Raw genomic sequence first — 13,143 nt, forward strand, 5'->3', positions numbered from 1 at the left:
AATGGTCTGACCGGAAATAAGGCAGCTTCCATTGATTATGGGTGGGTCAGAAAGGGGCATCTTGGAAGAGCATGCATTTCAGTTTCTCTCTAGATTTTCAATAGGGGCGTGTACTGGTTTTTCTCCCAGTCCATTATGGGTTTGGGGGGGACGTCACGTGGGTGAGGGATAGGATACAATCCATGTTTTAGGTTGCTTAGAGAAGAGGTCCCCCTCAGGACAGCAGATGTGGGGGAGACTGGAAGGGGGGGCATCATTGCATTAGGCGAGCCGGCTATCCGTTGGTCCCGTTTCTTTGCATCTGTCTTTAAGGGGGGGGGGAGACAACGGCCGTACGAGCTGCTACGGGAGGGGCCGGAGGCGTCCAAGAAGACCGTGCCTTCTCTCTCGATTTTTGCAAAAGGTGTGAGGCGGGGGGATGGATCTGTGGGATTTGCCGGGGGGGGGCGGTTTCATTGCGTCAGGCAAGCCGGCTATAGCAGGGGGTGTTTCTTTGTAAACCTCCCGTACTTCCCGGTTCTTTAGGAAGGGGAAGAAGAAGATGATGATGATAAGAGCTTTATGGGTTGCTAAGGGAGGGGTATCATACAACAGACTGGGCATTTTTCGCTCTAGAATTGCAAAAGGTGGGGTGGGGTGGGGTGGGTGGTAGAGGAAGAATTGCATCAGGCAAGCAGGCGGCGGCGGCGGCGGGCGCTTGTCTTTCCCCTCCCTCAGCCCTTCTCTCTCACCCCCCCCCCATTCCCCAGCGTGCAAAAGAGACAGGAGCCTCCTCACATGACCCTCTCCGGGCTGTGTCTTTGGATGGCTGCAAGTGGGGAATGAGCAGGGAGGGGCCACGGCGGAGAGAGAGAGAGAGAGAGAGAAAAGGGGGTGGCCCGCTCTGCAGCCCTGCCCGCCGCTGCTAGCCCTGCTGCTGGGGGTTGAATCTCCCCGTTCCCCATGGGTCGCCCCAGCGCCGCCCCTTGGACACCGTGAGGGGTCCAGCATGGAAGAGGTAAGGGGGTGGCTGGGTGGCTGGGAGAGCCGAATGTCTACTGGGAGGGCAGCGCCGTGGGAGACGGAGGCTGGCGATAGGGCGTGGTGCTCGCTTTTGGATCTTTACGATGGGGGGGACTGTATTTGCAAGGGAGGGGAGTCAGTTATAAAAAGAACCGGGGGGCATGGTTTTTCCCCAGGATGCGCTCTGGATGTGGGTATAGGTGAGGATTTCATAGCAGCGTTGCAACTCTGGGAATAAGGCGTGGGGCTGGCTGAAGCAGGAGAGGGACGGGTGCTTGTTACGGGGGGAGGGCGCGCTGGAGTCTGGTGCGATGCGGTTGTAAACAGGACTGGAGACCGATCAGGGCGTTAAGGTGCGGTCGGGGAGTGCGGAGAGAGGGGTAGGGGATGCGCCTGCCTTTGGCTGTGCGTGCGTGTGAAAGAGCAAAGCTTTACTGAGGTTAGGGGAATTCGTGGGGCCGGGCTGTAGCCATGTAGTGTGGGTTGCAAAAAAATGTTGGTGCCTTAGATATGTGAAGAGAGGTCAGTGTGCCAAATGCGGAGAGAAGAGGGGCTCTGGGGCACCAGGGGTGTGTGGGTGGCTCCTTAGGATACAGTGCAAATAAAAGAGATGGGGAAGATGGGGCATGTGGGGGGTAAGGATTTGCATTTCCTCAGGATGGAGCTATTCTCAAGGGCAAAGCATCTTTGGCTATTTGAGAAAAAGCACCAAAGAATCTTGTGACGCCTTTTTAAAGATTATAAGACTTTTATGCTGACATCTGCTTTTATGGACTAGAATCCACTTCACCAGAAGAATAAGGGGAACTTGGGGCTTATTTTGGGCAGCTAGACGTCGGGGCAGGAGGCAGGGATCCCTGGGATGAGATTCAGGGCTGTGGTTTCAAAAGGAAAGCATAAGGAGTTGGGGGTGCAGTGGGTCTGTGTGGCTAACTTGAGGCTTCAGAACAGCTCTGGGTCTGTAGGGTGGGAGGGCAGTGCTAGTGGATGAGGCGGTAAGATCTGCTGGTGCGGCAACCAGGAACTTACATGAGAACTTGTGGGGCAAGATGGGGGACAGTTGTGCAAAATGGGGTGCAGTGGATATCTGTGTAAGGACAGAGAAGAGGTGGCCAGGGATGCAGGGGGCTGGATGTGCGGCTGCCGTAGAAAGCAAAGATGCCCAGAGTTGTGTGCACAATTGCAGGAGGTGATGAGTGGTGTTGGAACTGTTTGGGGCATAAGGTGCTGTATGTGGGGCTTGGGATCACTGAAAGAGTTGGAGTTTAGGGTCTGGATATCGGGAACCGTGTTTTTTAACAGGCAGGACTAGCATGTATGATTGGGAAGACTACAGATCAAATCTATCTAGCTCAATATCGTCTACACTGATTGGCAGTGGCTCTCCAGGGTTTTTGACAGAGAGTATTTCCCAGTCCTATGTAGAGATGCCAGGGGTTGAACCTGGGGTCTTTTGCATGCAAAGCAGATGCTCTGCTACTGAGCTATGGACTTTCCCTTTAATGTTAGGTAATGGCATTTTAAGTACCCTAATTTTAAAGACATTAGGGAACAGATAAATACCAGCCTTCCCCAATCTGATGCCCTCCAGATGTTTTTGACGACAAGCCCTGTCATCCCTGACCTGTGGCCATGCTGGCAGGGCTGATAGGTATTGTAGTCAAAAACATATGGCAGCCAGCATGTTGGGGAAAGCTGATGTATACTTTTTCATTGTAGTGTAAATAATATTGTGTGTGTGGGGGAAATGGACTGCCTTCAAGTCGATCCCAACTTATGGCAACCCTGTGAATAGGGTTTTCATAGTAAGCGGTATTCAGAGGTTTTTTACCATTGCCTTCCTCTGAGGCTGAGAGGCAGTGAGGTCACCCAGTGAGCTTCCTGGCTGTATGGGGATTCGAACCCTGGTCTCCCAGGTCGTAGTCCAACACTCTAACCACTACACCACACTGGCTGTCTAATATTGTGTACACAATATAAAATAGTAACCCTATTATATATTAATTCTGTCTTACAGAATAGTAAGGATTGTGAAGCTCTTAGAACAGTAAAAGAAAAGCAATATGCCAGTTTTATTTTCTCTAGATGCTATTTTATTATCTTTTGGACGTTCAAAGATCTAACATAGTGTAATGGCTAGCAGCCATTCACAACCTTTGGGTCCCCCAGCGGACTACAGTTCCCATAATTCCTGTCCATTGGCCATGCTGGCTGGGGCTGATGGGAGTTGTAGTCCAACAACATCTGGGGACCCAATGGTTGGGAAAAGCTGGGCTAGAGTGTTGGAGTAGGATGGGAGATACTTGGGTTCAAATCCCACTCAGCTTTGACACTCACTGAGCCAGGTGCTATCTCTCGGGCTCTCCTACCTCACAGGTTGTTGCAAGGATAAAATGGAGAGAAGAGAACCATGCCTTACAAGATATCAGTGTAGAAGATAAATGCATTTTTTTAAAAAAGAAGTCGAACATTTCTAACTTGAATTTGCTTGCAAAACTTTTATTTAGGATAAATTCCAAGTTTTTGATAGGAGATACCCAAAGTGGTATATATAATCATGATTTTTCATTGTAATAATTTTCATTTTTAAAAAAATATTTTGAATTACAGATGCTGTAGGAGAAAGTGCTTTTCAGACTGTTACAGGGAACTCTGCGGTTCTTCAGAAGGCTGTTGAGGGTTTCCTCAGTGTCCCTGTTCACATGTAAAGCTAAGCCAAACCATGGCTTAGCATGAACAAGCAAATGTGTGGGTTCCCTGAGCAAAGGCTGCGGCCTCTGAGCATTTCCCTCTGAGCTGCTGTGCTACCCAGGCCCAAGCCATGGTTTGGCTGAGCATTACATCTGAACCCATGGTTTGGCTGCCCCAGACAAACAATGAGCTGTAAACCAAGTACAAACACTTGTGGTTTATCAGGAGTGAGGCAGACCACGAGATCTGGCTCAGATGTAACGCTATGCCAAGCCACAGCCTAGCTCTGAGTAGCGTGGCATCAACAGGATGGGGAGGAGTGCTGTGGCCGTGATCTTTGCTCCAGGAACCTGCTCGTTTGCTTCGTTATATCAAGACATGATTTAACTAAGAGTTATGTGTGAACTGAACCAGTGAGATTGGTAATGCAGGTGAGTTTCCCTTGACCTTCCACAGTGATGTACATAGCCACAGGAGAATATTGGGTGTGTTCCAGGGATCACACAGGGCAAGGTCCAACAGCCCTTGCTAGTGGCCGATGTGACTTGTGTAGGCATCCTGGAATGTGCCCCCAGGACAGGGGTGGGGAGCCTATAGCCCACCCAGATGTTGCTCTCTGAATTATAGTTCCCATCATCCCTGAGGACCTTTGGCCATGCTGGCTGGGGCTGGTAGACATCATAGTCCAGCAACATCTAGAGAGCCATAGGTTCGCCACCCGTGCCTTAGAATATGTAGAATTATCTGATACTCACAGGGCTTCCAAGGTGAGACATTCAGGGTTTACTCAGCAGATGTGCCAACATGGGAAGAATTCCCTGAAGACAAGAGCGTGAAAACTTCTAAACTAAAGGTTTTTTTAAGGGAGGGGGGGAAGTAGCTAGAAAAGTACTGAATTTAGCAAGTGGATATGCTGCCTTCAAATTCATCAACAATGCTTAAAAGTATTCCACAAAGTCATAGTTCAATAGTGCCATTAAGAACAACAACAAACAATCAAAAAAGGCTCCCAAAGTAAAAAAAAACTGATGACGTTTTAAAATGTATTTTTCCTTCCGAGATTCTGAACTTGTGCCAAACTTCATTTTGGCTCTCTGGTTTTTCTAGTCTAACAAAGAGTTCAGTGTCACATGAAAACATGCATTGGTTGCATAAAACCTTGAGATTTCCCTGAGAGCCTGCTGAGACTTCCCTCTTGGGGGTGGATGGTGCCAGCTTTGGGCCACATAAGGATCCCCACTCAGAGAATGAGTTTGCTATTAGGATGTACTGGTTAGTACATAGGATTAAGCCTTAGCATTCATTCACTTGAAATGAACCCCCAAAGTTTCATTTGGCAAATGTGACTGGCTCCCATTTTTGTCTTTCAAAGGGCCCCTCCAGATGTTCTTTGCATTGTGCACTTGTGATGGTTTGTGCTCATGATGGTATTGGGGTAGTTATATGTGATCCCACCTTCAATACTGTTTGTGCCAGCAAAGGTTTTGGAGTGGGCATACCGCTTCATTTCCAATTGGTGCTTGTCCCCCAACTTCCTGCTGAAATCCTGAAACTTTTTATACTACAAATGCTCTGGGCTGTTTTTTTGTCCCACTTTTGTTGCACTACAGCCCAAGAGTGCCCTTCCAGATGGCAGTAACACTGGGGAAGCGTTGCAGAACAACTAATAGAGAAATGATCTGTGGACGGCCCACTATAAATCCACCACCAATGCACTATTATTGTGTCAATGACATGTTGCAGAATATGTCCCCCTAAAAAAACCCACCAGTCTGGAGGGTCCAAAGTTGCAGATTGCTCACTTGCTGAAATTTGTTGAGTGAGGTTCTTTCATTCTCCCCTCCCTGGTCCAGGGGTGGATGCTCAGCGGCCTCCTGAGCACCAGAACTGTTGACCTTCTCCTCACCATTGCTATCTGCTCATCATTCCTCTTCAAGTGCACAAAGAAGGATGTGAGGAAGAGGTGCTGCTTCTTCTTACCCAGTTGTCTGTCTTCTCCCTTTTGGATGGTGGCGGAGACGGTTTGCAGATGAGGAGGACAGCTGGATGGGTGGAGACGGTGAGGAAGCGGGCACCTTCTAAGGGTGACTTGCTTGACAGCCCCCCAAAACCTGGAACCAACTTTGCATCTGATCACCTGAGAGAGGAGTACGATTTTCATAAATCGGCCATGGGGTTCCTTCCTTGCCCCATTGAGAGCTGTATTCCCTTAGGTGTAATCTGTTGAGGGCTGCATGTCAGTGGTGGGTGGAGTCAGTGCCAAAAGTGGGAGGAGCCAGAGTCAAAAGGTTGATGGAGCTTGCTACGCTGTTGGATTGCCCAGCTCTTTCTCAGTCTTTGTTTTCCTCCCTCCATCCCTCTGCCCAGTTTTGCTTCTCCCCTCACTCTGTTAACACAGCTTGGAGTTGATCACTTGCAGAGGGTCCCCCTTCCCCTTTCCTTCCATTGCTCCCCTCTGTTTTGGTGCATCCCCATTCTTTTCCTCCTTCTTCCTGTCCTCTTTCTCTCCCTCCCAACACCCGGAGGCTCCCCTACCCCAAGCTCCCCGTATAGCAGCCGCACCTCTCTTGCACACGAATGACACTTAACAGGAAATGATTTCCAGAAGGGTGGTCTGGAGAGCAGGGGTGGTCCTGCCGCATCTGGAGGGCCACATGAAATTGAACCAAGGGCCGCAGGTTTCCCACCACTGTCACTAATAGTAAAAAAAAAAAAAAAAAAAGGTCAGAGAGTCATTTGTTACAGTCTGAGGAGAGCGACCGTAGCTCAGTGTCAGCACACCTACCTCTGTATGCAGAAGGTCCCAGGTTTTTTCTCCAGCTAAAAGGATCTCAAGGTAGGAGGGTTGCAAGGGAGACCCTCTGCCAGAGTTCTTGGAGAGCTGCTGCTTAGCGTTACAGGGCTATATGGACTAGGGCTCCATCAAGGTATAGGGCAGCTTCATATGGGGTTGTAGTGTGGGTCCCGGGTCTTAAAGAGGCTGACAGGTTGGGCAGGTATCTCCCAGGAACATTAAGGGTGGACACACACTTACTGTTATGCTGGTTCCAGTGTGTCTCCACCTCTCTTTTCTGAAAATGGGGACACACAACGCTAATCAAACCTCGCCCCTTTTTACTGTAAAACCTGGTGATATCTGCTTGAGTGTTTTTTTTTAAATGAGCTTCAAACAGATTTCACAACTGATCAGCAGATCAACCCATTGCCCCCCCCTCCAGTGTGGCCAGTGGAAGTGCTTTGCTGTAGGCGACTGGTGTGCTCACAACCTAGGAATGGCATCCCTTCTTAGAAACCCTTTGCAACTTGATGGGTTGTATTTTACACTTGGCATTTTCCATTGTTGAGAGCACTTTGTTTTTATTGCTGCAGCAATCCTTGTAACAGCCCCGTAAGGTAGACCAATGTCATCACCCTCCTATTGGAGCTGAGGCTGAAAGATAGTGGCTTCTCCAGTGCCAGCTAGTGAGTGGGAGGCTGAGATGAGATTGGAACTGGTCCCTCTCCCAGATTGCAGGTCCTTCCCTTAGCCACAGCATGACACCACCAATCACCACAAATCATGCATCATGATTTCTGTCCTGATCTCCGGGAACTTTGTCTCCCTGCCTCTTCTCCTTCCAACCTTAGTTAGTTTGTTTATTAAATGTGTATCCTGTCTTTTCCAAGCAACTGTTCAAGATGGCTAATGTTCTGCTCATTGTATGATACCCAGTGCAGCGATAGAAAGCTTCTTTATCCAAACATTAAAACTGCATAAAGCCCAAGGAAGACAAATTAGAACAGTTCTAAAAATTACACCAACTTCTCCTTAAAAGCTCGCCTGAATAAGAACGCCTTGCAGTGGTAAGGAGAGGATATTTGTGACTTACCTGGTGGGGAGGAGAGTGCACTTTGTGCATGCTCGGTGGAAATACACTGCTGCTGCCAATCTGGCAGAGACTGGCTTGTTCTTTATCCCAGCTGCTAATGCATTATATGAGACTTAATATGTAATTATATATCAGAGAATGCCTGACTCTGTATTGGCTTCTGTAACAGATGCCAGGGCCCAGTGCTTCTGAGCTTCCCTCTCCAGTGAGCAGTCTGATATCTAAATGCACACCACTGAGACACACAGCTACTCCAAATCCTGTCTCTGTACTTTTTTGCAAAAAGAGAGGCTAAGAATCGCTTCTTTCTGGGAAGTCATTTCTCCCTAAAGCCTGGTATATGAGGATTCTCAGTCAGTGTTACTCACTGGTGTGAAGGGAAATGGATTCTGCATGTGCTTAGGAGACCTTTAATCTATTCCTATGTTCCAGGATTGAGCCCTGGCATTGAAAATGGATTCGTGAAGGTTTTTTGTGACTACTTAGTAAGGGAGAGAATGGCACTCTGCATGCATCTAGGGGTGCTCTCATATTTATTACATTTATTTTAATTTAAATGAAGTTTACCCTGCCTTTCAATGCAGGTTTTCAAAAGGGGTTTGCAGCAACACTATGTGTTGCACCGAAAAGACACCCTAGAGCTGAGCTTGCAGTTCAGCCTCAACTGAAGAACTGTTCCAGCTAGAGAGCTTAAAGAAGTGAGTGGGTGTGGAGAAGAGAGGAATTGTCAACTGGCAATGGGGAGTCAAGGGTGTCATGAAAGACACTTGGGATGGGATCTGTTGGCCTGTGCCGGTTCAGAAGCATTCCATCGTCCTAACAGGCTGTTATTGATTCAAGTTCGTTCTTTGCTCACTAGCCACTGGTTTTACCAATGCATATTTTCCCTTGCAAAAAATATTGATATTCATATTAATATTTTAAAGGAACTATCAAGACTATATCAATATCATTCTTAATATCAATGTTTTAGAGGGGGATTTAAAAAAAATCAAATTTCAAAAATTGCTGTGGAATTTCCAGTGTTATAGCAGTTGAATCAAATGAGGTCTCCGGAGCACAGTCTGGTCGCATTTTGTTGGATGACTTTCAATTGGTACAGCTTGAGGACATGGACAAGGTGCTTGGACAGGTGCGTGCAACCACTTCTGTGCTAGATCCTTGCCCCTCTTGGTTAATAAAAGCTAGCAGGGATGGCACTGCCGGCTGGGCCAGGGAGGTGATTAATGCCTCACTATGTGAGGGAGTGCTCCCGAACTGCCTTAAGGCGGTGGTGGTGAGACCACTTCTGAAGAAATCTTCCCTGGACCCAGAAAATCTGAATAACTACAGGCCGGTAGCTAATGTGCCATTTCTGGGCAAGGTTCTGGAGAGGGTGGTTGCATCCCAACTCCAGGCTCTCTTGGATGAGACCGATTATCTGGATCCATTTCAATCGGGTTTCAGGCCCGGTTTTGGCACGGAGACGGCCTTGGTCGCCCTGTATGATGACCTTTGTCGGGAGAAAGACAGAGGGAGTGTAACTCTGTTGATTCTCCTTGATCTCTCAGCGGCTTTTGATACCATCGACCATGGTATCCTTCTGGGGAGGCTTGCGGATTTGGGAGTTGGAGGTACTGCTTGGCAGTGGTTCCGCTCCTATCTTGCAGGCTGTCTCCAGAAAGTGGTGCTTGTGGAGCACTACTCGATGCCCTGGGCGCTTCAATATGGAGTTCCACAGGGATCAGTTCTGTCCCCCATGCTCTTTAACATCTATATGAAGCCTTTGGGTGCAGTCATTAGGAGTTTTGGAGTGCGTTCTCATCAGTATGCTGATGATACGCAGCTCTACTTCTCCTTTTCATCTTCCTCAGGTGAGACCGTCAAGGTGCTAAACCGATGCCTGGCCGCGATAATGGACTGGATGAGAGCGAACAAATTGAAACTCAATCCAGACAAGACTGAGATGCTGTTAGTAAATGGATCCCCTGACCAGATGGATGTTCGACCTGTTCTGGATGAGGTTACACTCCCCCTGAAGGATCAAGTGCGCAGCTTGGGAGTCCTTTTGGACCCGTCCTTGTCACTTGAGGCGCAGGTGGCCTCGGTGGCACGGAGTGCTTTTTACCAGCTTAAGCTGGTGGCCCAGCTACGCCCATATCTGGACAGGGAACATCTTACTTCAGTTGTTCATGCTCTGGTAACCTCGAAATTGGACTACTGCAATGCACTATACGTGGGGCTGCCCTTGAAGACGGTTCGGAAGCTGCAGCTCGTGCAGAATGCAGCGGTCAGATTAATAACTGGAACCAAGCGGTAGGAGCATATAACACCGATTCTGGCCCGCTTGCACTGGCTGCCTATATGTTTCCGGGCCCAATTCAAGGTGCTGGTTTTAACCTATAAAGCCTTACACGGCACGGGCCCGCAATACCTGATGAAACGTCTCTCCCGATATGAACCTACCCGTACACTGCGCTCAACATCGAAGGCCCTCCTCCGGGTGCCTACTCACAGAGACGCCCGGAAGGCGACTACAAGAAAGAGGGCCTTCTTGGTGGTGGCCCCCGAACTATGGAACACCCTTCCTGACGAGGTTCGCCTGGTGCCTACATTACTATCCTTTCGGCGCCAGGTGAAAACCTTCCTCTTTGCCCAGGCATTTTAATGTTTTAATGTTTAATATTTTTAACACTCAATATATTAATATTTTAGTATTTGTATTTGATGTTTTAAAAGACAGTGATATGGTACATCCCTTTGTAACTTGATGACCAGTTGGTTTTTAAATTATATGTGAAGTGTTTTTATTTGATGTACACCACCCAGAGAGCTTTGCTATGGGTATAAAAGTCGAATTAAATAAATAAATAAATAAAATCACTACATAAAAATCTGATCGGCAATGATAGAGAAACAGTGAGTTAATGGAGAATTTGGTACCAAATCCAGATTGAGTGGAATTCTAGCACATCCCTAGAAGACACACCAGTCAGGCAGCTAGACTTGAACTTTATTGTTTCTCTTCAACAAGGAAAACTCCTGACTCCACCCGGGTACAGTACAGGGAAGTCCAGTGCCACCTAATGACTAAACTGTATAACAACACTAGCCACACAGTGGACACTGGAGGAGAGGGATATGGTGGGGATATGGAATGTGGTTTAGGAAAAACTTTTTGTACAAGGAGGAAGAGTAGGAACTGATATGAACAAAAAAGAGAGAGCAGTAGGCCATAATAGCACACTTGTGTGTCCTGAGGGATCCAAGAGGTAAGTTACTTACTAGAGTTCAGGCATTCCGTCCATCGTCCCTCTGTGTTTTTGCACGTAGTTCCAGGAGTGATTAAGGCTACAATCCTGTCTTCATATATAACCTCAAAATAAATCCCGTTGAATTTAGTGTGGCTTATTTCTAAGTAAACATGCACAGTTTTTCACTACGCACTATTGCACCCAGTGCAAAAGAAAATTATTGAGCCATTTGTTTGGTGGCCTGCTTGCTTGTGTAATGTGTTTGGGTCAGTGGTCACTTCTTTGCAGCTGCAGTCATAAGGGCACTAATTTGGAGGTAAATCCTGTTGACACAAATGGTGCTACATGTGCTCATCCCTGCCATCAGCCAAGATGGTGGCAGAGGCTTCAGCCCCTTAGGGAAACTTGGCTGCCATTTTGATTAAGGGCAGCGCTGCATGCGCAACCACACAACAACCAATAAAAGTAGGTTAAAGCAAGGGAATGGCGGGGCTCCAAAGCTCTCGCCATGCGATCCATGGCAGTGATCCTCCGTGAATTGTGGAAGGAGAGCCCCAGGGCAGGCTTGTGCCCAAGGGCCTCGGCATGTTTGGGGCAGACCCTGTTTATACAGCCATGAGAGTAGCTGTATACTATAGCCAGCATGGATTTTTCGCATTCCGCATATTCAGAGGCACATGCTACCAAATTCTTCCAAGCTACACAGGAAGTGGAGTGGACTGTGAAGGACCAACCCAAATTGTGTTTGCATTTTGACAGATTAGTAGGGCAGTACAGTATCTCAGAGAGGAGGTTAGGTCCCCTGCTCCCCTGGTGCATTCACTATAGCTGCCCAATTTCCCTGTTTTTTTTAAGTTTAATAGAAATATCTGTTGGTTATAGGTACGTTCTTTACCCACAAGTGTTTTTTGCTTATTAGTGAATTATATTCCATAGACACAATAGGGGTGGGTTCCTCAGTTATAGACAAGTATGAAAGAGCACTTCAAACCCAGGACCATGACAATATAAAAATAAAAAACAATCACAATTGTTCCTATTTTATTCTATTTTATGTTATAATGTGTTTTATGCTGTGCTTTGACCACAGTAAAGAGTTATTTGATTTTTTTTAAAAAGGTGAATTCTGTGCCATATATAAACTGTGTGCAAAGCTGCATATATTTGTTTATTTTGCATAATTCTACTTTGAATAACCATGGGAGGGGGGAGCTACCCCTTCTGTGACCATTAGAAACCCTGCTCAGCCTCCCTGCCCTCCCACCTCTGAGTGCTCACTAGGCATTTCTCAACCACTTTCAATCCTTTCTAGCCATGAGGCCTAGATAGACTTAAAATCAAACAAAAACTGCTGAGATTTGTGGGATGCTGACATCTGTGTCTGATAAGAAGCTCTGTGGTATTGATCTGTTATAGACCTTGCACAGCTCTACTTAAACTTTGAATTCAAGTTGCTAGTTCTCATGAAACAGTTGTTACTAAGGGAAACATTTAGGGAAAGCATTACATTGAAACTTTGGAGTGTGTGTGTTTTAGTGCATGCTGTCTGTATGTGGAATGTAGCATTCTGAACATGCCTATAGGTGCTTGATTTCCTTCTCTCCCAAAGGGAGATCTAATTACCAGAAGTTGTTGTTGTTGGGGTTTGTGTGTTGCTGTTGGTCTTTTCCTGAAGGATTGATGCTTATGGTATGGTCTTCTGTGAGAATTTTCATGTGCAGTTGTGCCCAGAAGTCACTGATGTTTGGAAGAGGCTTGCTATCAAAAGGGTCTCCTGAGTTGCACAGATGTGCCTGTTGACCTTCTCAGAAAATAAGACTGCCATTTGTAATTATTCTGAACAAAAAAAGAGGATGTAGGTGCATGTGTCTTCTGATTAAGGGAATAGTTTCTAATCAAGCAAGGTTTAATCTCTGAAATGAGGTGTCACTACTCCCACCCCTCTGCCCTGGCCCCTAATCCCAGATTTGTTGAACTGACAGATACGACCAAAATGCATTTTGCTCATGTTTAGGTACATTGTTGTTATTACTATTTCACGTTTCTCAGGCACTGAATAGGGATTGGGAGTTACATTCTGTAATCCTAACTCCACTTTACCTGAGAGTAAGCCCCACTGAATTCAGTACTACTTCCTTCTGAGTAGGCATGGTTAGGATTGCAGCCTAAATTTGGTTGGCCTTGGAGCCAGGCCTCTGCTTACATCACAACAAGCCTGTGATCTCACACCATCCCCTGTGCTCTTCGCCTATTACTGAACGCCTGATTAATCTGATGTTCCTGGAGATGCAGTGGGTGTGGCCTAAGGGAGCTGCTGCTGTCTGTAGCTCCTCCTCGGCTTTTAGACA

At 47.1% G+C, this 13,143-nt stretch overlaps 1 protein-coding gene across 1 annotated transcript in view; it reads left to right on the forward strand.

Moving 5' to 3' along the window:
* Positions 1-787: 787 nt before the first annotated feature.
* Positions 788-13,143, forward strand: part of ARHGAP23 (Rho GTPase activating protein 23) — a 221,296-nt gene continuing 208,940 nt past the window's right edge. Inside the window, exon 1 of the mRNA XM_061588157.1 lies at positions 788-997. Within this exon, the coding sequence (XP_061444141.1) occupies positions 989-997 (9 nt within the window). The 5' untranslated portion in view covers positions 788-988. The remainder of the gene's footprint in view (positions 998-13,143) is intronic.

Source organism: Rhineura floridana, chromosome 11, assembly GCF_030035675.1.
Source record: "Rhineura floridana isolate rRhiFlo1 chromosome 11, rRhiFlo1.hap2, whole genome shotgun sequence".
Lineage (NCBI taxonomy): Eukaryota > Metazoa > Chordata > Lepidosauria > Squamata > Rhineuridae > Rhineura > Rhineura floridana.